We start from the raw sequence: 24,427 nt of genomic DNA, 5'->3' as shown, positions 1-24,427 counted from the left end.
TCAACTCACATTGCTTATACGAAGTTTTTTCCAAATATTACCATAAGAATGAATCAGTATTTTTTCATACAACAATTCTTCTATAGTGCAGGAACATCACTGTACACAATTACCCTGAGCAAACATTTAATATTTATTGGCATTTCAGCTCACATACAACTTAAATCATAAGGAGTAGGAGGAACAACTGTCCAACCAAGGACTGCATTGGCAACTTGACAGTAGACAGCCAAAATCAAAAGCTAGAGCAGGCTGCAGCAGGAGGATGTTTGAATGAAGAAGCAGCATTGGATGCTGAGACCTAGAATCTCTACAGTCCAAATTTCAGTATTAAAAGGAAGTAGTGGCTGTGGGCCATATATTAACCAATGTATGAACCATTCACTGATCACCTTCAATCTAAGCAAATTAACTTCTAAATTAAAGAGTATTTTGAATATTGGAAAGAATGTTTAAAATCTATATTAAAGATATACTAAGCCCTAGAGAAAGAATTTGCTTTCTCAGAGTGTTCCCTGGGCTTCTGATTTTGACATCTGCTTCCTGGTTCCCTATTGGGGGGGTTATTAAATTATGTTATTATTATATTTGTATTGTAAGTTTGAATCCAAGACGACCCCTAGTCTTGTACCACTCTATCTAGCTACCTCAGTCAACCTGGGTGATTTCATCTTGCCTTCTGCTAGCAGCCCTCTCTAGCAAGTGGTGTCCTTGGGGATGTGTCATAAGAATGGCTGTACTGGGTCAGACCAAAGGTCCATCCAGTATCCTGTCTACTGACAGTGGCCAATGACAGGTGCCCCAGAGGGACTGAACCTAACAGGTAATGATCAAGTGATCTCTCTCCTGCTGTCCCATCACCACCTTCTGACAGAGGCTAGGGACACCTTTCCTGGTTAATAGACATTAATGGACTTAACTTTCATGAATTTATCCAGTTCTCTTTTAAACTCTGTTATAGTCGTAGCCTTCACAACCACCTCAGGGATGGGGTTCCACAAGTTGACTATGCGCTGTGTGAAGAAGAACTTCCTTTTATTTGTTTTAAACCTGCTGCCCATTAATTTCATTTGGTGACCCCTAGTTCTTATATTATGGGAACAAGTAAATAACTTTTCCTTATCCACTTGCTCAACATCACTCATGATTTTATATACCTCTATCATATCCCCCCTTAGTCTCCTCTTTTCCAAGATGAAAAGCCCTAGCCTCTTTAATCTCTCCGCCTATGGGACCCATTCCAAACCCCTAATCATTTTAGTTGCCCTTCTCTGAACCCTTTCTAATGCCAGTATATCTTTTTTGAGATGAGGAGACCACATCTGTACACAGTATTCAAGATGTGGGCGTATCATGGATTTATATAAGGGCAATAAGATATTCTCCGTCTTATTCTCTATCCCCTTTTTAATGATTCCTAACATCCTGTTTGCTTTTTTGACCGCCGCTGCACACTGTGTGGATGTCTTCAGAGAACTAGCCACGATGACTCCAAGATCTTTTTCCTGATTAGTTGTAGCTAAATTAGCCCCCATCATATTGTATGTATAGTTGGGGTTATTTTTCCAATGTGCATTACTTTACATTTATCCACATTCAATTTCATTTGCCATTTTGTTGCCCAATCACTTAGTTTTGTGAGATCTTTTTGAAGTTCTTCACAATCTGCTTTGGTCTTAACTATCTTGAGCAGTTTAGTATCATCTGCAAACTTTTCCACCTCACTTTTTACCCCTTTCTCCAGATCATTTATGAATAAGTTGAATAGGATTGGTCCCAGAACTGACCCTTGAGGAACACCACTAGTTACCCCTCTCCATTCTGAAAATTTACCATTTATTCCTACCCTTTGTTCTCTGTCTTTTAACCAGTTCTCAATCCACCAAAGAATCTTCTCTCTTATCCCACAACAGCTTAATTTACATAAGAACCTTTGGTGAGGGCCATTGTCAAAGGCTTCCTGGAAATCTAAGTACACTACGTCCACTGGATCCCCCTTGTCCACATGTCATAATCACAAAATGCCAAAGAGAAAACTGATATGAATCACTAATCAGTGAGTGCTAGAAAGGATAGGGACAGGGACTGGGAATTCTGTTACCAATAAAACAATATAGAATAATAAAAGGAAGTTAATATTCTGTGGTAATTTTTTCAGAAGGTAGATCACTAATTATGGCTCTAGTCCTAGCAGAGGGAAACATGTAGATAAACCCTTATGCATAACCAAATACCTCTGTTACTCTGCCCACTGTACAGAGGAAGATAAAGTAAAATGCTCCAAGTATGTCAGCACTTATTTAATTGTGCCTCCATGAAGGGTGGCTAATTAACGGAATACTTCTACTCCTATTGAAGTATCAACCCCTACACTAACTACAAATATACTGCAAGCCCCAAAAATAAACCCTCTCATGGGACAGTCTCCCAATTTATGAGTCCTTAACTCTCCAGCAGTTATAATTGCTGAAAGGAATGTGAAAATAGTAACAGAGTGAAGGGGGATACAATTAACATAAACTTGTTTTAATATGGTGGGTGCAGTTACCTGATTATGCCTATCCTGCTTCCATTTTGTATCCAAGGTCTTTATTTCCTCAATGTCTCCCCCTACTTAAAGCCCTCACTGCTCACCCAAGGAAGAAAGACACCAAGCAGTTGTGCATGACGCAGACAAGTGCTTTTACCTGGTCAAAACACCCTCAGAAACTTTGAGAAGCTTTTTGACTGGTTCATGGCTAGTCATAAACAGCACTGCTTGAAGACTAATGTTTTACTCTGTGACAAAAAAAAAAAGACGTCACAGACCCATTTTCAGAACCACTGTACTCCAGCACGTCATTTACAGCAGGCAGGTTTTTACATCCTCAAAGAACAAAGTATATATTTGGGACATGGGGGAGGAGAATACCAACTTGTTTAAAATCACAGCTGACACTTGTAAAGACTAGCAATAGACTGATTTAACTGACAAATATTTAGGGGACAAGATCACTTAGTACATGAATGGTTGTGTTTTCAGCGCTGGGAATCCAAATCCAACTGTTGCCATTGTGCCCGAATATATTTTTAATGAGATAACTAGTGAAGTGTCCTAAAGGTTTGGTAGTGCCCTCTCAGCTTAGAAGTAACCACAGACTGTAGTACAAAAGCATGTGTGAAGCTCGTGAAGACTCAGGGACCAAACCTGTAATAGTACTCTGATCTGATTTTGGTTCTTCTCTTTTTAAAAAATGAAGGTATTTCAAAATTTGAGTAACCATGTATCTCTTCATCCCCCAAAAAGCTAATAAATTTTGGTCTCATATGTGTGCTTATTTTTTGTACTGTGGCAACAATTTGCATGTGGTCATTATTAAGAATCTAATTCAGCATATAATTTTGTCAGAACAACACACAGAAGCAAAATATCAGATCTGACAGACGAATAGTAAGATTGCTGTATTTCAGTTTTTGAATTATACACTTCTCAGAGGCAAAGGCTTCCAAAATAAGATGTGCTATGTTTAACTTTTGTGCTAGAATCTGTATCCCTAAAATAGTTTACAGGTGACCTCAAGAGTCATCATTCCTCCTATTAGGATGCATTCCAATATGCTTTTGAGTGAATAGGTTCTAGAATGGGGAGTCATGTGAAAATTAAACTAACCTATTAGGAATGAAGCTGTTCTTCCAGGAAAAAATTAAACTAAATTAACTCTATATTACTGATCTAACAGTTACCAGGGGAAACCTAAAGCTGAATTATATTTGGCTTAGAATTCTAGTTAAAAAAAATGAAAAAATTTTTTTTGCAAACCAGCCAAAAGCTAAGGCCAACAGAAGCATACACAGAATTCAAAACATTCAGTCACGTTCTCTGGCATCACATTGGATCATAACCTCACCCTAGTGGACAATTAATTTTGACAGTGATTGGTGGTTAACATTTTTCATCAGGATCTAGTTTTCCCCACTAAAGACTTAATAGTGTTAGTGCCTAATACAGTTCTTGCTGAAAAAAATTTGCTAAGCATTTCTTACCCACTATAAAGCCTCCAAGTGACATGAGATGGTTTCTCGTCACCACTATATTACTCATGATCTATCGTTATATTGCCTATTCTGACAGAAAAGAAAAAAGTCATTTAGAACACTCTGTTGCAGTTTTCCTCTTTATACTATTTTTTCCCTTTCCCCTGCTAAAATCAATCAACTTATTTTTTTGGACAACAGGAATCAAGACAAGATGTTGAAAAAGCTCCTGCCGTCTTTTTCTATCATGACAAACTTTTCTCAAATCGTTACAATGCCAGCTACAGTAGAACTCTGACAAGCACCTGGAGTCAGAATTAATGGCATGCTTCAAGACAAGTTGATTTTTCTTGTTATATAATATAAAAATAGCCAGTAGATTTAAAACTCTGAGTCTCACCTATCTCTACTGTGATAGCGCAAAGCGGTAGGAGATTCAGGCATGAACTAACAAATTATATGTAATGATTCTACAGGTTCCTTTATTCTTCACTCAATCAGTGTAACAACAGGTTATAAAAATACTTACTAAGGCTAATTTTATAGTTCCTAATTTACAGAACTTTGGTAGCAACGTTATGAAGTTTCTTGAAGAAAAAACAAAACAAAACCCACAAATGAATTCCTTGTTGTAGGAATGACTCCACTACTTCTCAGAGAGAAAAAAGCTAGAATAGTTAGGAACCTACTCTTCTGTAGAAAATGCACTAACCACTAATAAAGTCATCTTAATTATCAAGAAAAATATATAACTTTTGCTTCTAAATTTCTTACTGCACCTAAGAGATTGTTTAAACCCCAATCCTACAAATACTTACACCTGTGCTCAACTTTATGCAAAGTGAATAATCCCACTGAACTAAGCAATGAGTTATGTGAGACTATTCACTTACATAAGTATCTGCAGGATTAGGGGCAGAGTTACCACTCTCCAACATTTAATCTTTAATATTGCCTTTTTTGGCAAAAAGGGAAATGACAATAGAAACTGAAAGAGATCAGGAACAGACTAACAGTTGCACAGGTGTCTTGACAATGCAAGTGGTGTTATTTCCAAAATGACTTGCTTACCTCCAACAATTTTTTAGTACTATGAAATCCCCAAAGATATTTTATAATATAAAATGTTCCGTAAGAGAATTTCATCGGCTATCAGCTCTTCCCTACTTAGATAAACATGGGTGTGAGCAAGATAGTATTATATGGGCAATTATAAACTAGAAAGACAAACAATCATTGGACAAAATTCTAATCTCACTTGCACCAGTGTCAATCTAGCATAATACCATTACAATAATTGGAATTATTCAAGTTATACCCATATAAAATAGAACAGAATTTGGCCCTTTATGTTAGGATTCAGAAGATAAATGGAGAACCTAAAAATAGTATTACATAAGCTTTTCTGTCACAGAAAGATATATCTTTAATTTACTAAATCAAGGTAACCATTAAGCTATGATAAAGTAGTAAAATTCTGTCAGACAGCACTCAAAAATTAGCTGTAAGTGTTTATTTTCAGAAAAAAAATAGCTGTCATTACAGCAGAGGCTGTGGGGTTTTTGTTTGTTTGTTTGATTTAATTGCCTCTAGAAGATCTTGTTACTCAACATAAAAATAAACATTTTCATTTAACATTTACCCCAAGTTACCCAAAGAGCAGTCAGCCTCTGGTTCAAAACAACATGAAGAACTTGTGTGACACTTATTTCATGCTGGATGTCTAAGTCACAAATCTCACCTCAGAATGTTATATTTTCTTAGCCTATGAAAAGCAATAGTTTATGCCAAAGTTCTTCACACATGGTTAGTCATACAAAATAAACTTAAAAATATGTCAAGAGTTTGTTACTTATTTGAAAAGGTGACTTTTTAGATGCTTTGTATTAGGAACACTGAATTTTGAAATTAACAGGTTTAAATTCAAAGACAGATAAATTCATACATGCAACACTACCTTATAGTTCTGATGTGTGGTGCTAACTCACCAATGATTTTACACATACAGCTTGTGGATAGCGTCAGGTAATTTCTCTAGAGTGAATTTTTGTATTTTACTCAGATTTGTATAAGTTAACAATAAAGCTGTCACATCAACCATGAACTCATTAACGCCTCCATAGCACCCAATAAGGGACAAACATTTTTCCTCACATATGCAGTTAACAGTGCCCTACTCCTGTTCAGTTACCAATGCTGCATTTCAGTGCCATTACCACACCCTCTGTGCCAAGAAAAAAAAGCAAAAAAGAAGCCTCCTTTTGTCCTTGAGCTCAAGAAGCACTTGCACTAAACAACCTGTTAACGGCATCACCTGTCCCCCTAGATGTTCTCAATTGTCATATTTTCCCCAGAAACAGCAGTTTTAAATATTTTTGAGCAAATGAAACTGTCCTTGCTGCCACTTTGACAAAAAAGGAACAAAGAATTAACTGCTAACATTTTTTAAATGCTGTAGGAGCATCACTTTACTCACAGTGAAGCCTACAGCATTGTGGAAAGGAAGCAAATCTGGCCTTATAGTCACTGTAGATTAGCAGGGGGAGGGAGAGCAGAAAAAAAAATAATACATTTGTGCTCTAAATCCCTATTGGAGTTTCCTCTCCTGCTCTCTTTAACTCCATGAGAAAGAGCCAAGCTGTGCAGGCACTAATTCTGTTAATGTTCTGATTAGCTTGGAGGGAGGAGGGGAGAGAAAGCCCTAGATTTTTTTTGCTTACTAATATCCAATTGCAGGGTTTACAGCCTATTTTTTTAAAAAGGGGGGGGCACACCACTGTGTGTAGGATCAGAGAGATTCGGCTTTCCTTCCCCAAAGCCTTTGGTCCATGCTATTGTGAAACCTGACCTACCACTGACAACACCACTGGCTATGCAATGGCACCAAACATTTGCCAAGCTTTTTCAGCCTCCTGTTCCCAACTTGCCTCACACTGCAAGAATTATTACACAGTGAGCCTTCATTTGTGCCCTGCGTGTGGGAATTTCCCCTCCTCCTGCTTTGACTTTGAAGGAAGAGAAGTGACAACAGAATGGAGAGCGAAGGACTTTCCCAGGGATGAAAATGGAGCTGCAGGCTCTGGTGCATTACACCGTAGCCCAGTGGGGTCCACACAGGTACGGCTGTCTGTTTCCCACCAACACACCCGCACTACAGATCACACTCGTCTTCCAGCCCTGAGCCCCCAGCCCCAGCCCTGCTCCCCTCTTCGCTGGCTGGAGGCTGGACGAGCCTGCATCCCTGCTTTGCAGCTGCAGTCGAGTTGGGGGGGGAGGTGATGGTGGAAGGCGGGGGCGAGGGGTCGCTCTGGGCGGCGAAGAGGCCACTCCCAGTGCACATGAAGCCGGAGGGTTTCGAAGGAGGGGGTTACATAGAAATGGGGGAGAAACACGAAAATTAGGCCCCTTCTGCCCCCATAAACCCCCCAGTCACTCACCTCCCGCTACAGCAGCGCCTGCTCCTTTGTCTGGCTTCTCCCGCCGGGTGCCCGCAGCGCTGGGGAGGATGGAGATGAGATCAGTGCGGGAGGCTGTTCAGCCCGGGCGATCACATGGAGCGGGCGGGGGCCGCGCCCACTCCCCTCCCCGGCTGCCCCGGCTCTCGGGCGGGGTCAGGCGCTAGGTGCCCGCGGCAGGGAGCTGGCGGCGAGGGATGCGGCACGAGCAGCGCCTGGCTAGAGGGATTTTCCGTCGCCCTGCCTGGGAGCCGAGGCGAAGATGGCGACCTCGGTGCTGCTGCGGGAAGGGAAGGATCCCCCCAGGCCGGCCTGCTCCGCTCCCGGCTGCTGCACCCGCTGCCGGCTCGGCGAGTAGGGGAGGGGACAAAGGAGGCCGGGCTGCCGCTGCCCGCCAGCCCCGTGCGCAGCCCAGCTCCTGCTCCGCACTTTCAAACAGCCGCCCGGGAGAGCGCAGGCAGCCGGCGGGGGGCGCCCCCTGGCGCCTGGTCTGGTGCGCCCGGCGGGGAGAGTTCCCTGGGCGCGCGCGGCAGGGGCGTCCCCGGCGGGAGGTGGCAGGAGGCCAGAGTGTGGAGTTGGGCTCACCAGCCAGTCCCACAGGCCTGACGGCGCAGCCTTGGCCCCGGAGTGTGCTCTCTAGGCCTGGGTCCGCGGGGGATAACTGCACAGCCTCAGGCCAGGGCTACTATTTAGGCAGCCTAGGCAATCGCCTAGAGAACAATTGGTGGGCGCTGTTTTGCCGGAGGGGACAGCAGGCGGTTCCAGTGGAGCTGCCACAGTGGTGCCTGCGGAGGGTCCGCTGGTCCCGCGGCTCTGGTGGAGCTGCCACAGTCATGCCTGCGGACGGTTGCTCGCGTGGCTCCAGTGGACCGCCCGCAGGCCTCACTGCGGCAGCTCCACCAGAGCCACGGAGCACTGGACCCTCCGCAGGCACCACTGCGGCAGCTCCACCAGAGCCGCGGGACCAGCGCGCGGGGCGGCAAAATTGCTGTCCGCCTAGGGCGCTCAAACCCCTAGCGCCGGTCCTGCCTCAGGCACCCTGCCACCCCCACCCAGCCTCTCTGGCAGCCTTGGCACCGCGGCCAGGGCACTGTAGGAATCAGTAACGGGGCAGGTCCCCATCCTCAGGGATTAGCAGTCTTGGAATCCTGTTCTGATCCCACTAACTTCAATGGGACAACTCAGGAGAGTAGGGGTAGCAGGACTGGGCACTCTTATGGTCCTAAAGAGGAGCCTTGGGTTTGTAAGCTGGAAAGCTGCTTTCTGTCACCAACAGAAGTTGGTCCAGTAAAAGATATTACTTCTCCCACCTTGTCTCGGGTCACTTGCTGGTGGATTCTCTGCAGCTTGAGGTCTTCAAACCACAATTTGAAGACTTCAGTAACTCGGACATAGGTTGGGGGTTTGTAATAGAAGTGGATGGGTAGGGTTCTGTGGCCTGCTTTGGTCCCTTCTGACCCTAAAGTCTATGAATCTATATCCTATGACCAACACAGTTTACAACTACACTGCAATCTTACATTCATTTACGTTCAGCCTACATTTTCCCTTGAATTTCCACCTGTCTGAAAAACAACAGGACACTCCTGTGGTTTCCTGATATACAACCTGTCTTCTCTCTGTGAAAATGTTTTCATAAAAAAATATTTAACAGGGCACCTGACAATCAAGGAAATAGCTCCGCATGCATCTTAGAGTATGTGAAATGCTATTTACTTTCTGCCACAGCAGTGGGGGTCTCCTGTTCCCTTCTGTGAGAGAAAAATTTGACAAGTAGTGTTTGTTGCAGAATACTGGATCTCCCATGAAACATAGTGTAAAAGGACTTAATTGTCTTCCTGCATTTTTCAGTCCTGTTTCCCTCCTTGTTTTTCAAGACCTTGATTCTGAGAGGTACTGCACACCCTCAACTCCCATTAAAGTCAATGGGAACTGAGAGCACTCAGTGCCTTTCAACAGATGATCAGAATCTGACAGAATTCCCAAATGCCCTGGATTCTTAAATTAGGTCCAGGTTCTGAGCGCCTTTAACTGCTGCCTCACAGGATTGGGCCCTTAATCAGCAATGGCAATAGCAGCCTGATTTTACAAGCGGCTGACTGCCTTCTGTGCATCCTTAGTTCCCATGGATTCAAAGGGATGTGAGCTGCTTAGTACTGTGCATGGGGCACTCCCGTCCGTGTAGATTTGGCCCTATCTGAACAAGGAGAAAAGGCTGAGCTTTCACTCCATTGAGCTGAAAACTACAAGTATGGAGTAGAACAGGAAATGTGACTGATATAGGGGGTTAGATCTTCCTCGTCAGTTGGCAAGGGTGATGACAGCCTTTAATGGAAACTGTCCATTAGTTTCTAGCTTTTCGCATTAAAAAAAACGGTAATCCTTCTTGTACCAGGTCACATATACCCAACTTTATGGATCATATATAGTTAACTTAATGAACAAAAATGTACAATGTCACAATACAAAAGAATTTTCAATAAACTGCACTTGAACATTATCATACATCTGAATGGTGGGAGTCTTTTCTACAGTGGAAAGTTTCTTTATCTATACCACCTAGAACAGAAGGTTATAAAGTAGTCTAGGTAAGGGAGCATACAAAAGACTATATCTAAACATTTAAAAAATGGTCTTTTTGAATGCACATGAATCATTCCGAATTTTATACACAGTAGTAATACAGGTTTAAAGTTCTCCATATATCCTAAATCACTCTGAAAAGCAACTGTTAATGAAACACAATAGTCTATCCTAACAGTGTTTTCCACTGATTTTTCTTGTCTTTTTTTGTTTTTCTCTCTTGCTATTGATCATTTTTCTGTGTTCTATTTACACTTTATTTGTATCTGCAATAAAAATATTAAAAATGTGTTTAATCCAGAACAACTGAGTACCAGTCCAGTAGTCTAACCATAAGATCATCTTATTTCTTAGATTTTAAAATGGGATTTTAGAATTTCATCCCTGAAGAGCTGTCTGAAGGAGGCAACAAAGTAATATTGAAGAAAAATATAGCAATAGAATAACTGTATGAACACCAGTTCATGCTGGAGATTAAATGGTTAAATGGAGATGTTGGGGCTTGGTAGATTTGCATAGAAAACTTTCTGAAATGTCATCATCCTGTGCAGTCAAGTCCATAAGCCAAGACCGGGGACCTTCATACCATGATCTATAATTTCTATGTGCAAAATATACATAATGTCCAGCTGAGACAGTTGCACAGCTCCTACTGCCTAAATTTTCCATTTGGCCTACTTCCAGACCACAGGAGTTCCAAGCCAAATCTTGGCTGTGGTTTGCACAGGATGCAAATTTGTGGTATGTCTCCACTACGGAGACTATACCAGCATAGCTATGTTGGCATAGCCCCACAGCGTACTGACAGAATGTTTTTAATGTCAGTGTAGGAACACCGAATGGAGTTAGCTATGTAAAAGAGGCATTCATCCATCAAAATAGCTCAATCTACACCAGGCGTTATATCAACATAGCTATGGTAGTTAGGGGAGTGTTTTTTTCAGACCAGACCTTGGTGACTCCAGTAAAGACCTGTCCACATTACAGTTATCACTGTATTTTTAACCAATTTGTGGCACTTTCTTTGCACCCTGTTACAACAAATATAGTTGGAGTTTTGTCCACACCAACAGCTTCCTTCACAACACAACCATTCATGAGTCAACTGTGTTTATGCATCCCCCTCACCCATGACTTACATGTTTTGTTTGTTTGCTTGTTTGTTTTGGATCACTCTAAGAATTTTTGGACAGCTATCCCATAGTGCTTCAGCAAGGGTTAGCGTATCACAAAAGAGTCACAGACGCACAGTTAGGGGCCCATCCACACTGCTAAAGAGTGTGCCAAATGGTGTCATAAAACAATCATGTACCAGCCTGTGCTCCTGGCAAGGACAGTACATATTTAACTGCCATGGTTACTAATAGAGCATTAATCATGTTGTGTGTGAGAACAAACTGTATTTGGAGCCAGCCATGCTGCTAACTGGATACAAACTTAGTAAAAGTTGCAGTGTAGACAAAACCTAATTGGATAAGTGTAATCTGGCCACCATCTGGGAGACACAGCAAATATACTCTGTTTTATTACCAAGATAGTTCTTAATAGTGTTCAACCACCTTTCCTTTACTTTCCTCCAAATATTTCTGTAATCCCGCTTCATTAAAAATTGGACATTTTCCTACTAAGAATTCCTTCCCAGTGACAAACAATCCTTAACCAAATGCTGATTATTTTCCACTCACTGGTTACTCTCTTTCCATTTTTATGTTAAGCAATAACCGCATGTTTCAAGAGTTTCATTCTTTTTCCATTCTGCTGCCTACAGAGTCTAACTTGAACATCTGAAAAAAGTCGCATTGAGCCCAATCCATGTTCACATAATCCAGGCTTCTGTGATAAATAATATTCCTCCTTTCCTGTGTGCCAGATGCTTACTGGCAGGCATGTCAAACAGGTCAATATTAGTGTCTTGGGTGTCGGCTGAAGAGTCCTCATCTTCATACACTGTGACATCCAGGGAGCAAAAATCCTCCATTTGCTGAGTTTGGTTGTATAAGTATTGATTTTTAAAAGGGAAAAAATGTTTTCTAAATCTGTTTTTCCCTGACTTATTGATTAGGATAGGTTACAGGACTATGCTATGTGTATTGTGGTGGAGCCCAGACATTGGAATCAACCATTCAAAAAAATAGTCTACAACGACCATTCCATTTCATTTCTGATTAATAATATTGTGTTATTTAAAACAATGCAAAACTAAATCTTAATTTAACCATATTGCCACTAGTTCTCCGTCACACCTGCTGCACTGCCTTTGCCTATTAACTTTCCATAGAAATTAAAGAACTATGTGGACATACCTAATCTGTTCATCAGTAAGCCAGGTTCATTCCAGCTGCATTAGTCCCAGGCTGGGGTAGTTTGTATTTGTTATTCTTTTTTTTTTTTTTGCTTATGTTACTTTGTTTGGTTTGGTGTTTGTAGATTAGTCCTCTTTGCCACTTTCTTCAATATTTGTAAACTGAGCTTCATATTGAGGGTTGCCACTCATTCTAGACCCCCTTACCTATGTTCCACACAAATCTGGTGTCCCCTCACTTGTACTGTTGGAAGTTATTTACATCAGAAGTAACAAATCGGGAAACAAATTATAGAAAGAATTTATTGCACTAATGTGTGATTCCACATCACGTTAAGTCCAGAATTAATTTTATTTTGCATCTCTTGTTTTAGATCCTGGTCATGTATTTTGTCCTACATTTAGGCCTTAGCAGGTTGAAAAGCATGATTGCTGTGTTTTGTTTCTACTCAGTCATCCCTCCAACTTGCAAAAGATTTTAAAACTGTTTCCAGTCTTATATTTGGAAAACTAATAATAATTTAATAGACATACTCATATGGATGTAACAGACAATAATAAAGCAAGACTATTCAAAATTCAATTGAAAGATATTGGTATAATCTCAGCTTTGCAGTTATTAATCAATCAGTAAAGATGAGATCATTCGCTTTATATAATATCAGCTGCAATAGTCAATTAAATTATATGTAGAACTTCTATTTCTTATTTGAAGAAGGTGGGGGAGAGACAAATCTGGAATTTAGTAGCTTTATTTTGCAACAATTGGTCTGCTGTATTTAAAAACAAAGGGGAAAAACTGATTCATCTTATATTTACCTTTAAAACACTGGTAATAAAGTATAGCACCAATGTATCAACATTTTATTGATTGTAGTTACACTTTTCAGAGTAGCAGCCCTGTTAGTCTGTAGCTCACGAAAGTTCATGCTGAAATCCGAAGAAGTGAGCTGTAGCTCACAAAAACTCATGCTGAAATAAATTTGTTAGTCTCTAAGGTGCCACAAGTACTCCTGTACTTTTTGTAGTTACACTGAAAAATAAATCATCTCATCAGAGTAATAAGCTGTCATTGAATCTGCTGACAGGTAGATTAGGACTGCATCAAAATGAAAGGATGAGACATATTATGACATGTCTTTAATTCAGTTTCGCTGGAGGTTTCCTTTGAATAAACAGTAAGAGTTATTTTTCACTCCTATATGTTCACTGAGGCAAAGCAGTAGAGTGGGGGCATAACACTAAAAAACACTATGGGATACATTTATTTCCAGTGTAACTCTATTCAGTCAGTAGCAACAGGGCTTAATATTAGGGTCCTGTTTTTGAAAATCTTGGCCTACAAGCCAACAATTATAGCCTCCCCTCCCCCCATGTTAGGCATTGATAAGATATTAGCTGTGCCACAGTATACTTACCATTTAAATAGACAAGATGGAAAGAGTGGGAGAAAGGAACTGGAATATCCTTTCCATGATGAACATAGCTAATTGTTCTAACCTTTATTGTTCATGGACAATAATATTCATAGAAATGGATGGCACTTATCGATACATCCTATTAAAGGAAACAGCATTTTTTTGTAGGCAATAGCCACTAAATTACAGTACTTTCTCTATGAGGTCCCTATTCAACACTCCTTATTCACTCTGGCAAAACTTCACTGAAGTCAACAGGAATTTTGCCCAAGTAAGGAATACCTAGTAAGACTCCCATTTGTGATTATTCTTCCCTACATCCACCTAACAGTTCTCCACTTACACACATTCAGAAAGTTGATTTTGTTCTTTTTGTTTTTATTCTTCAATTCATCTTATTTTATCCTCTTTTTCATGTGGAGTTTGCATGCGCTCCTCTTTCGAGTAGGGCTGCTGTATTAACTAGCTAACCTGGAAGCGAGGCTGACAGCTACAGTCTCATTTTTGCTGAGCTAGCTCAAGTCCGCTGAGTTTTAACTAGGGGGTAACTCTGCAATTGGTAACCTGCATAAACTCTTTCTTTTGTCCACAAGGGACATAAAAAACAAACCAACCAACCCTGTTTCTACTGGTGCCTTCTGGACTGCTCCATTGTTGTGAAAAGTACAACAGTACATTTTATCCAGTGTCCCTTTCTCACAAGGAGAAGTCAATCAGCTGCAAGACATGTCCCTGGATCCAGAAAGGTGCCATTGTCAGATGCTGAGCCCAGATTTCTAGGATGAGGTTAATGGGAGTTTTGTCACTGACATCAATAGGGCCAGGATTTCACCCATTATATTTGTTGATCCCACGTCTACAAGCTGCCTCATTGAATGATTGGCCTATTTTCTTTACTTTTCATTAGAAAGGATTTTATATTAGATTTCATAATGTAAATTGCAATGTACCCTTTCCTCCGATCTGAACAGCTTAATATATCTCATTTAACTGGCCATTTAATTTCTGAAATTGCAAACAAAATCTAGTTTAGTTGATGTATAGAAGTGTATTGAGAGTCTGCTTGCAGCAATAGTCTGGCTTTGGTACAAGCAGCCCTTCTATACTATGTTGCCTCCTTCATTTATCTGACTGCTAGTTGCTTTAACACATTTGGTTACTCAGATATTGTTTGTATTTTTGATTCCCAGCCAAAACTGCTAGTCTAATTTTGAACAACTTTCAATCCCTAGCCACCCAAGATTGACACTGTTTGTTCTCAACAGAAAATTTGTATACAGACTAGAAAACTCACATGCTTCATGAACACTCACTGTATAATCCAATGGTTATGCTTTTTGAGCTTGCAGTTTAAGTTTCATATAATGTAACCCTTCTGCCCCTCTAAGTTGGCAGCAACAAGGGCCGGGTTCAGTATCCAGAGGTTCCGTTTCAATAACCCAATGCCAAACCAGCTCGAGCCCCCACCCAGTGACCTGGGAAAATCTTACACACACCCCTAGGCGCCTCAAAGAGGCAATGCTTCCCCTCTCGCAAGCACAGAGTCTCGGTGTAGCAGAAAAGATTTAATACATGAGATAAACAACAAACACTAAATTGGGAAAAACACCTCTACTAGAGTTCATAGACCAAACCGTGAGCAAAGACCCACCCCAGGAAATTGGGCTGTGTCCTCTTTCCTGGGCTCTTGAGTCCAGCAACCCCCAAATCACCCACAGTCCCAAAAGTCTCTGTCCTGGGTCAGTGCAGCCCAAAGTTCGAGAGTCTATCTGCAGGTCTCCCCCCCAGCCTGGTAGAAAGGGGCACCTTACGTGATCCGGGGCCAACTGCCCTGCCTCTCCATGGATTTCTGCTCCCGCCTTCTCCACGAACTGCTCCGCTTTACCAGCCGCTCCACTCTGCTGCTCCAGCCGTTCTCAGAAACTGCTCCGCTCCGCCAGCTGCTCTGCTCCACCAGCTGTCCTGTGAGCTGCTCCAGTTGTCCCTGCAAACTGCTCAGCTCTGCAGGCCGCTCACAGCTACTCCGCTCTGCCAGTCGCTCCGCTGCCACCAGCTGTCCCGTGATCCGCTCCAGCCGTCCCCACAAACTGCTCCACTCCGCCAGCAGCTCTGTTCCACAGTATAGCTTTGGGCTCCCCACTAGTTAGCACAGTACTCAGTGCTCTCAGCTCAGTGATTTTAGCTCTTTAGTGATTTTCAGCTCTTAGTGATTCCAGCTCATAGTAGGGGAGCCCCAGTGCTAGTGCACCATTAGCCCAAAGTGATTTCAGCTCAGTAACCTGTAATTAAATTCTTAAGGGAATAAAAAAACAACTCTGACATTCCACAGTGGAGAGAGGAGGGGGTGCAACTGGTGCTTCTGGCTCCACAAGGAGACTGCACCACCAGCCACAAATACCTGTCCCCAGCCTCTCTCTGTTCTCTGGGTTTTGGAACCCATGTCCCATGTCTAGCCAGTACCACCCAACTGAGGGTGAGCAAATTGTCACCAAGCAGTCCCACAGCTTGGCAGTCTGGGATAGGGTGGGCGTGCCTATGCAAATACACTCTCTCACATTCTTTCCACCAGATGTCAGGGTAGAGCTTATCCTGACTCTGCTTACATCCTCCCCCCAGCCAAGAATTTGTCGTCCCGACAAATCACATTCCCTACTATACCAACTTATTGGTCCCCTCCAAAAGGCATTAGATAGCCCACTTTAGCTTTCACAAACCTGTGTGCTAAATGTATAGGCTCCTCACTAATCACCCCAGGTGCATCGTAAGTTAACCGTTTCACTGGTCTTATTACCCTGTCTCGCCTATTGAGAATCTCTGTTGCTATGGTAGAGGGGACATCCTCTTGAGTGATGGATGGGGAGGTTTCCTGTGAGTTCCCTTTGGGTACTGGCATAGGCCCCTGCATTTCTAGTTCTAACAGTGGAGAGTCGCAGGTGCTCTGGACATCCTCCATCTGTATGTCACCACTGTCCAATAGTCTGTGTAAGTCATTACACGGGGGTCCCACCAGTGGCTCAGGGATGTCAGGAATGGGCCTAAATACTTCTGCCATAGGGTTTAGGGCGGAAGGGGATGTGCTCTCTTCTGATTCAGCGGATCGAGACTGAAATCTTGTCTTCATCCCAGGATACACCATGGTTGTGTCTTCCTCCTCAGACTCACTCTCAGATGTGCTGAGTAGGGGTAGGTTAGCTGCAGGGAGCCGGCTGTCCACGTTGGAAGGCGGCTTTGGCACAGCACCTTTGTTCTGCCCAGTTGCCCGGTTGTGGCCAATCTCATAAGGGCTGCCTACCAATTCCCCCACAGGGAGCAAAAGGTTTCTGTGCACGGTCTTGGTCTGCCCTGTACCCTCTTCAGGTTTGATCTTATAAACCGGCAGGTCTCCTAGCTTTCCATCACTAGGTAAGGTATTGCCTTCCACCTGTCAGCTATCTTGTGTTTGCCAGCAATACCCAAATTTCGCAGTAGGACTCTGTCCCCTGGCTGGAGCTCTTGCACACGTACCCTAGCATCATATCGATGTTTGTTGCGGCCTGCATTCTTCTGAGCTGCAGATGTAGCTAAGTGATAAGCATCCCGCAGCTTTTCTCGTAGTCGGGATAGATATTGCTGGTGAGTGTCATAGCTATCTCCATCCTCGGATACACCAAAGCACAGGTCTATGGGTAATCTTGGTTCTCGCCCAAACATTAAGAGATATGGGGTGACTCCCGTAGCGTCGTTCTTTGTGGCGTTGTAGGCATGCACTAGAAATGCGACATGTTGGCTCCAGGTTGCCTTCTGCTCTGGCCGCAAAGTCCCTAACATATCTAACAGGGTTCGGTTGAACCTCTCTGGCTGCGGATCACCCTGTGGGTGATAAGGCGTTGTCCTTGACTTTTTAATTCCTGCTATCCTCAGCACCTCCTTCAGAAGGTGACTCTCAAAGTCTCGTCCCTGATCCGAGTGTATCCGGGCTGGGAATCCATAAACTGAGAAATATTTTTCCCACAGTACTCGAGCGACAGTAGTGGCCTTCTGATCACGTGTGGGGTATGCCTGCGCATATCGCGTATAATGGTCGGTCACTACTAGAATGTTCCCAATATTCCTCTTGTCTACTTCTAAGGACAAGAAATCAATGCAAACCAGCTCCAGAGGTTTGTTGCTGGTGATGTTCTTCAGATATGCGGCTCTTGTGGGCAGAGTTTTCCTTTGAACACATCGAGCACAGGTATCACATTTTCTGCGAACATCTTCGGCCATCCGAGGCCAATAGAACCTACTACGGATAAGTTCCAGGGTCCTCTCCATCCCTAAATGTCCAAAATCATCATGCAGGGCCCTCATGGCCAGGGCTCTGTACTCTTTTGGCAGCACTAGTTGATTCCGTTGCTTTTGTAGAGGGTCTGTGGTCACGCGGTGTAGCACTCCCTGAATCAGTTTCAGTTTGGTCCATTCTCTCATTAGTAGTTTACTCTCTGGGGTAGGTGGGACAACCTCAGCTGGGCCTCGCCCCTCTCTTTTGGCAAGTAGTGTATCACAAATGTCAATATCTTGCAGCTGGGCTTCCTGCCAGTCAGCTGCATTGAGCATGGGCAAGGGAGATTGGTCCAAAGCAATATAGTTCACTGAAGCAGAAGGCACGCATTCAGGGGGCAGGCCCAAAGCTTCAGCAACACATCCATGAAGGCTCTCAGGGGCCTCTGGCTCTCGGCGACTCACACTGCAGATAGCTCTCACGCCATCCGTGGGTATCACAGCAACGTCAGGTGCCTGCGGACGTCTGGACAAGGCATCTGCATCTACATTGCTCCTCCCTGATCGGTATTGAATGCTGAACTCATAGCTAGCCAAGGCAGCCACCCATCTCTGGCCTGTAGCATCCAATTTAGCACTTGTTAACACATAGGTCAGTGGGTTGTTGTCTGTCCACACCTGGAACTGAGCACCGTACAAGTAGTCTCGAAATTTCTCAGTGATGGCCCATTTCAAGGCCAAGAACTCCAGCTTGTGGATGGGGTAGCGAGTTTCACTGTCAGACAGTCCTCGGCTGGCAAAGGCTACCGGTTTGCGTTTGCCTTCCACTTCCTGATACAGTACTGCTCCCAGACCCTCCAAACTGGCATCAGTATGCAGGATAAACGGTTTGCTTGGGTCAGCAAAGACTAGGATGGGAGCATGAGTTAAGCGAGTAATGATTTCCCGAAAAGCTCTCTCACATCTTTCATCCCACCGCTGCCCAAATGGTTCGAAGGGGCCATAGTGTCTCTGCAAAGGAGTCTTTGGAGGCCTTCGCTTATTCTGGGTCTTAGATTTGTTCTTGTTGGACTGGTATCCCCTGGTAAGATCATTCAGAGGTTTTACAATCGTAGCATAGTTCTTCACAAATCTGCGGTAGTAGCCACTAAATCCAAGAAACGTCTTGAGTTCTCTGTAGTTACTGGGACGTGGCCAGGTAGTGAGTGCTTCTATTTTATCGGGGTCAGTACTCACACCCTCTTGGGACACGATGTGACCTACATACTTCACTGAGGTTTGGCAAAACTGGCATTTATCGATTGAAAGCTTCAAACCGTATGCCTCCAACCTATCGAGCACTTTAAGAAGTCTTTCTTCATGTTCCTCCAGGGTTCTTCCAAACACAATCAGGTCATCCAAGTAAACTAACACCTGCAGTAAATTCATGTCTCCCACGACTTTTTCCATGAGTCGTTGAAATGTGGCAGGGGCTCCCGAAATCCCTTGTGGCATGCGTTCGAACTGGTAGAACCCTAACGGGCAGATGAAGGCTGTCTTCTCCTTATCCTCTTCTCCCAGAGGGATCTGGTAGTATCCACTCCGAAGATCCAACACAGAGAACCACTGACTACCCAGCAAACAGTCCAAGGCATCTTGTACTCGAGGCATGGTGTATTGATCAACTGTAGTGCGCCTGTTTAGGGTGCGGTAGTCAATACACATCCGGATTTTTCCACTCTTCTTACGAACGACCACAATGGGTGAGGCATAGGGGCTTCGTGACTCTGTGATGATACCATTCGCGATCAGCTCTTGAAGATGATGGCGCACGTCTTCCATCTCAGAGAGGGCAATCCTCCTAGACCTCTCCCTGAAGGGTCGGGGATCTTGTAGCCTGATATGGTGTTCCACTCCCTTTGCACATCCCACGTCCCACTCATGTAGTGAGAACACCTTGGATCTCTCGCAAAGCTTCTTCCTCAGGCGATCCTTCCACTCCTCAGACAGCGGTGAGTCCCCGAAGTCAAACTTCGCAGGATCTATCATTGGAACTTCAGCTTCACACTGGGGTCTCACAACGCTTTCAGGCTCAAAGATGTCTGCAATCTTCTGCCCTGGTTTTACAAACACATCACGGCGTGTTTCATTAGCAACCAGTATCGTCACCTCCTCCTGGGCTTCAGCAGGTAGGGTTATGACTCCACTGAGAACCAGCACTCCTTCTGGGAGCCCTCCCTGGGTTGGCTGCTCTACCACAGCTAATGTTCCCTTACTGCCTTTTAGGCAGGTACTCCTGACAATCACCTCCTTTTCTGACATGGCAGGCACCACTAAAGGGACCGCGCCCGCATACCTCAGTGCTCCTACTGGCAAATCAGGCATCACTTTTCTTGTGTCCTCAATTTTTCTGTAAGCCGCGGCACAGTGTGTGTGTATCACCAAGGTGTTCAGATATTGGTCTCCTGCTTGCTGTCTGCAGTAATTGGCCAGTATCCTAAAGAGGCTGGAGTTGGTCCCTATTAGCACAGACACATCAGAGGCTCCTTTGGGGTCAGGGCATATTAAAGCAGCAGTGTCCACCTCCTGTCTTACCCCAGCAATCTCTTCTGGGAATTCCAGGTGTACTATGACATAGCCCTGATAAGGGTATTCATCCATGCTGAGGCCACATAGGCCAAGCCCTGTCAGGGGCTGTATAGGCAGATGCCCAAGCATCTGCTGGTAGAAAGACTGGAATATGATAGTCACCTGGGATCCAGTGTCAAGCACTGCTCTACATTCTGTCCCTTCAACCTTTATAGTGACTTCCGCTCGGGGTCCTATCAATCCTGGGGGGATTCGGGCCGCATGGTTCCTTCCAGGGGAGCCTCCGCATCCTGCAGGCCTAGGCGGCTCCCTTCCCAGGCCCTGGGGCCGTTTCCCAGCTTTCCCCAGGTGGTCCTCAGCTTTTGATATACCAGCATGGGATTCTCTGCATTCTGACACCTTGCAGCAATGTGCCCACTCTGGCCACACCGGTAGCAGAAGAAGGATTGTCCTTTCCCTTGCTGTCGAGGGGGTGCAGATGTTCTAAACGTAGTCCTCTGGACCATGGTAGCAGAGGGTTCCTTGCACCTTGAAGTCTTTGCTGAATCGAGAGTACTCTCTAGTTCAGTCACTTTCTGTGTTAAGGCCTGCACTCGCTGAGTAAGTTCCTCTTGAGGATTCACCATTAGTGCCTTGGGTGTCCGTGTGGATGTTGTGCCAGATGCTTGGTGTTGCTGCACCTCCCAAACCTCGCCAGCTGCCTGCCTCTCTTCTTCTTCTCGGACCTCTTTTATCAGGCGAGAGTAACTTGGTGGATTATCTTGCCGTTCCCTTAATCGAAGGTGGAGAAGGATTGGGTTCTGATATTGAATTCCTCTCACAATCTGAGCCAATCTAGTCCGGTCCATTTGCTCAACGGCTACTGCTCCCCTCATGATGGCTCTCTGTAATAATTTCTCCAATCTTTGGACATAGGCAGAAACCTTCTCTCCCTTTTGTTGCCTGGCATTGAGGAATTTGCAATAAACATCCTCTGAACCCTCAGTTCTCCCAAAAGCATGGTCCAGGGCCTCTAGGCAGTCCCTCACCTTGACCCCAGGGTTACCGAGTTTCAGGGTGCGAATCACATCTAGAGCTGGCCCCCTGAGACACTCTACTAGTCGCCTTCTCTTTTCAGCCTCAGGCACCGCCCACTCCTGCAGCATCTCTGTGGTGTGCTCCAGCCAGGGTTCAAATGCTTCCTCCCCAGGTATTGGGGTGGGACCCCCAGAAAACAACCTCAGTTTACGATAGGGGCTTGACTCGGGGTGGGGTGGCATGACCTTCCCTAATGCTTGCCCCAAAGCCTTCACCCACTCATCAGGTGAAGGAGCAGTCTCCTGTTGTGGGGCTCTCGGCTTAAGGCCCAACAGACCTGGCATATCAGCCAAAGTTTTTCCCTCTTTCCCCAAAAAGTCTGACATTTTCTTTAAAAACTCTACATCAGCAGTAGGGGCTGGTGAGGGCTGGCTCCCAGTGGTTATTACCTTCCACTCACCATCATCCACTGCTATCGTGCCTGGAACCTGTAGAGGGTCCACAGCCGAGGGCAGCTCACACAATACAGCAAAAGCGCCCTCTTCCCTCACAAAAATGCGCCCACGCATTTTGCACTTACACAAGTACTCAGTGGATGACCTTAAGATAGGTTCTATTGAGCCCTCATCGACTGCCTCCAGCACCCTCGTTACCAGAAGACCGTTCCTGGGGTCAATATTCATCCCCTTGCACCAATCCTCTAACAAGTGTACAGCCATTATACAAACTCTAATCTTTTTCCCAATACAACAGATCAAAACAACAAGGTAATTAGGGGTTTTCCCAATTCAATGGATCACTCAAAATGTGCTTGCGAGGGGTACTGACCTAGGATATCCCGGACGAGCCCCCAAAATGTAACCCTTCTGCCCCTCTAAGTTGGCAGCAACAAGGGCCGGGTTCAGTATCCAGAGGTTCCGTTTCAATAACCCAATGCCAAACCAGCTCGAGCCCCCACCCAGTGACCTGGGAAAATCTTACACACACCCCTAGGCGCCTCAAAGAGGCAATGCTTCCCCTCTCGCAAGCACAGAGTCTCGGTGTAGCAGAAAAGATTTAATACATGAGATAAACAACAAACACTAAATTGGGAAAAACACCTCTACTAGAGTTCATAGACCAAACCGTGAGCAAAGACCCACCCCAGGAAATTGGGCTGTGTCCTCTTTCCTGGGCTCTTGAGTCCAGCAACCCCCAAATCACCCACAGTCCCAAAAGTCTCTGTCCTGGGTCAGTGCAGCCCAAAGTTCGAGAGTCTATCTGCAGGTCTCCCCCCCAGCCTGGTAGAAAGGGGCACCTTACGTGATCCGGGGCCAACTGCCCTGCCTCTCCATGGATTCTGCTCCCGCCTTCTCCACGAACTGCTCCGCTTTACCAGCCGCTCCACTCTGCTGCTCCAGCCGTTCTCAGAAACTGCTCCGCTCCGCCAGCTGCTCTGCTCCACCAGCTGTCCTGTGAGCTGCTCCAGTTGTCCCTGCAAACTGCTCAGCTCTGCAGGCCGCTCACAGCTACTCCGCTCTGCCAGTCGCTCCGCTGCCACCAGCTGTCCCGTGATCCGCTCCAGCCGTCCCCACAAACTGCTCCACTCCGCCAGCAGCTCTGTTCCACAGTACAGCTTTGGGCTCCCCACTAGTTAGCACAGTACTCAGTGCTCTCAGCTCAGTGATTTTAGCTCTTTAGTGATTTTCAGCTCTTAGTGATTCCAGCTCATAGTAGGGGAGCCCCAGTGCTAGTGCACCATTAGCCCAAAGTGATTTCAGCTCAGTAACCTGTAATTAAATTCTTAAGGGAATAAAAAAACAACTCTGACATTCCACAGTGGAGAGAGGAGGGGGTGCAACTGGTGCTTCTGGCTCCACAAGGAGACTGCACCACCAGCCACAAATACCTGTCCCCAGCCTCTCTCTGTTCTCTGGGTTTTGGAACCCATGTCCCATGTCTAGCCAGTACCACCCAACTGAGGGTGAGCAAATTGTCACCAAGCAGTCCCACAGCTTGGCAGTCTGGGATAGGGTGGGCGTGCCTATGCAAATACACTCTCTCACATTCTTTCCACCAGATGTCAGGGTAGAGCTTATCCTGACTCTGCTTACATCATAATAAAACTAATGGTTGAGGTATTTTTCTTGTCCATAGGACTGGGCAGAAGAGGTGTGGCTTATATCAGGACAGGTAAAAACACCAGGGCTCTGTCTACACCAGTGCTCTAACTGCTGCTAGAGTTCCATTGGTGCTAGAGAAATGATGGGGGAATTTTAGAAAATCCTCAGTGTAGATAAGTCCAAAGACTGCCCTGCATTAGTGATTGCCTCTAAAGTTACACTCAAATGCCATCAAATCCTTAACAAATGAGAACTTGCATGCTTAACAAAGCTTTTAACCACCAGCCTCGTGGGATTGGTCTTGGAGGAAATACTGTTCTCAATGGTCTGCTGGACTACAATGTTAAACAAGTGTTCGTCACAATTAACTTAATCAAAACAAAAAAGCATAAACCAGGACCTGATGCAGATACAAGTGAATGGCCCAAAAGTAAATGCTTGCTAGCACCAAGAGGTTATTCTCTGGCTTTAAGGGAGACCAAGCCCAAAACATTTGTGAACAAATTTACAGTGAGCCCTCAACATCAACAGCAAGCAGATTCACTGGAGGATTAGACTATTCCTACGCTAGATGATCACATCTAGATTTCAAACCACATGGACATCATCCATAATACTGACCTATTACAGTGTTTGCCTGTATTTGAAATAAATAATAATAGTGTCTATTCAGACTCCCAGTGTCAGAGTAGGGCAGGATTAGGCAACCTGTGGCATGTGTGCCAAAGG

At 44.6% G+C, this 24,427-nt stretch overlaps 2 protein-coding genes across 2 annotated transcripts in view; both read right to left on the bottom strand.

Annotated features, from left to right (window-relative positions):
- Nucleotides 1-7,837, bottom strand: part of CDC42SE2 (CDC42 small effector 2) — a 127,903-nt gene extending 120,066 nt beyond the window's left edge. The window contains exon 1 of the mRNA XM_050946058.1: nt 7,452-7,837. The gene's annotated coding sequence lies outside the window, so the exon portion shown is untranslated. The remainder of the gene's footprint in view (nt 1-7,451) is intronic.
- Nucleotides 7,838-11,762: 3,925 nt separating this feature from the next.
- LOC127047298 (uncharacterized) lies at nt 11,763-22,279 on the bottom strand. The gene is made up of 5 exons (XM_050945424.1): nt 22,046-22,279; nt 20,951-21,607; nt 18,230-19,298; nt 11,931-11,999; nt 11,763-11,836 (listed from the first exon to the last, which is right to left on the bottom strand). Exons 1-5 carry the CDS (start codon nt 22,277-22,279, stop codon nt 11,763-11,765), a joined length of 2,103 nt encoding a protein of 700 aa, XP_050801381.1.
- Nucleotides 22,280-24,427: the final 2,148 nt, after the last annotated feature.

Source organism: Gopherus flavomarginatus, chromosome 3 (assembly GCF_025201925.1).
Source record: "Gopherus flavomarginatus isolate rGopFla2 chromosome 3, rGopFla2.mat.asm, whole genome shotgun sequence".
Classification (NCBI taxonomy): domain Eukaryota; kingdom Metazoa; phylum Chordata; order Testudines; family Testudinidae; genus Gopherus; species Gopherus flavomarginatus.
This window is presented reverse-complemented; position numbering and strand designations above follow the sequence as displayed.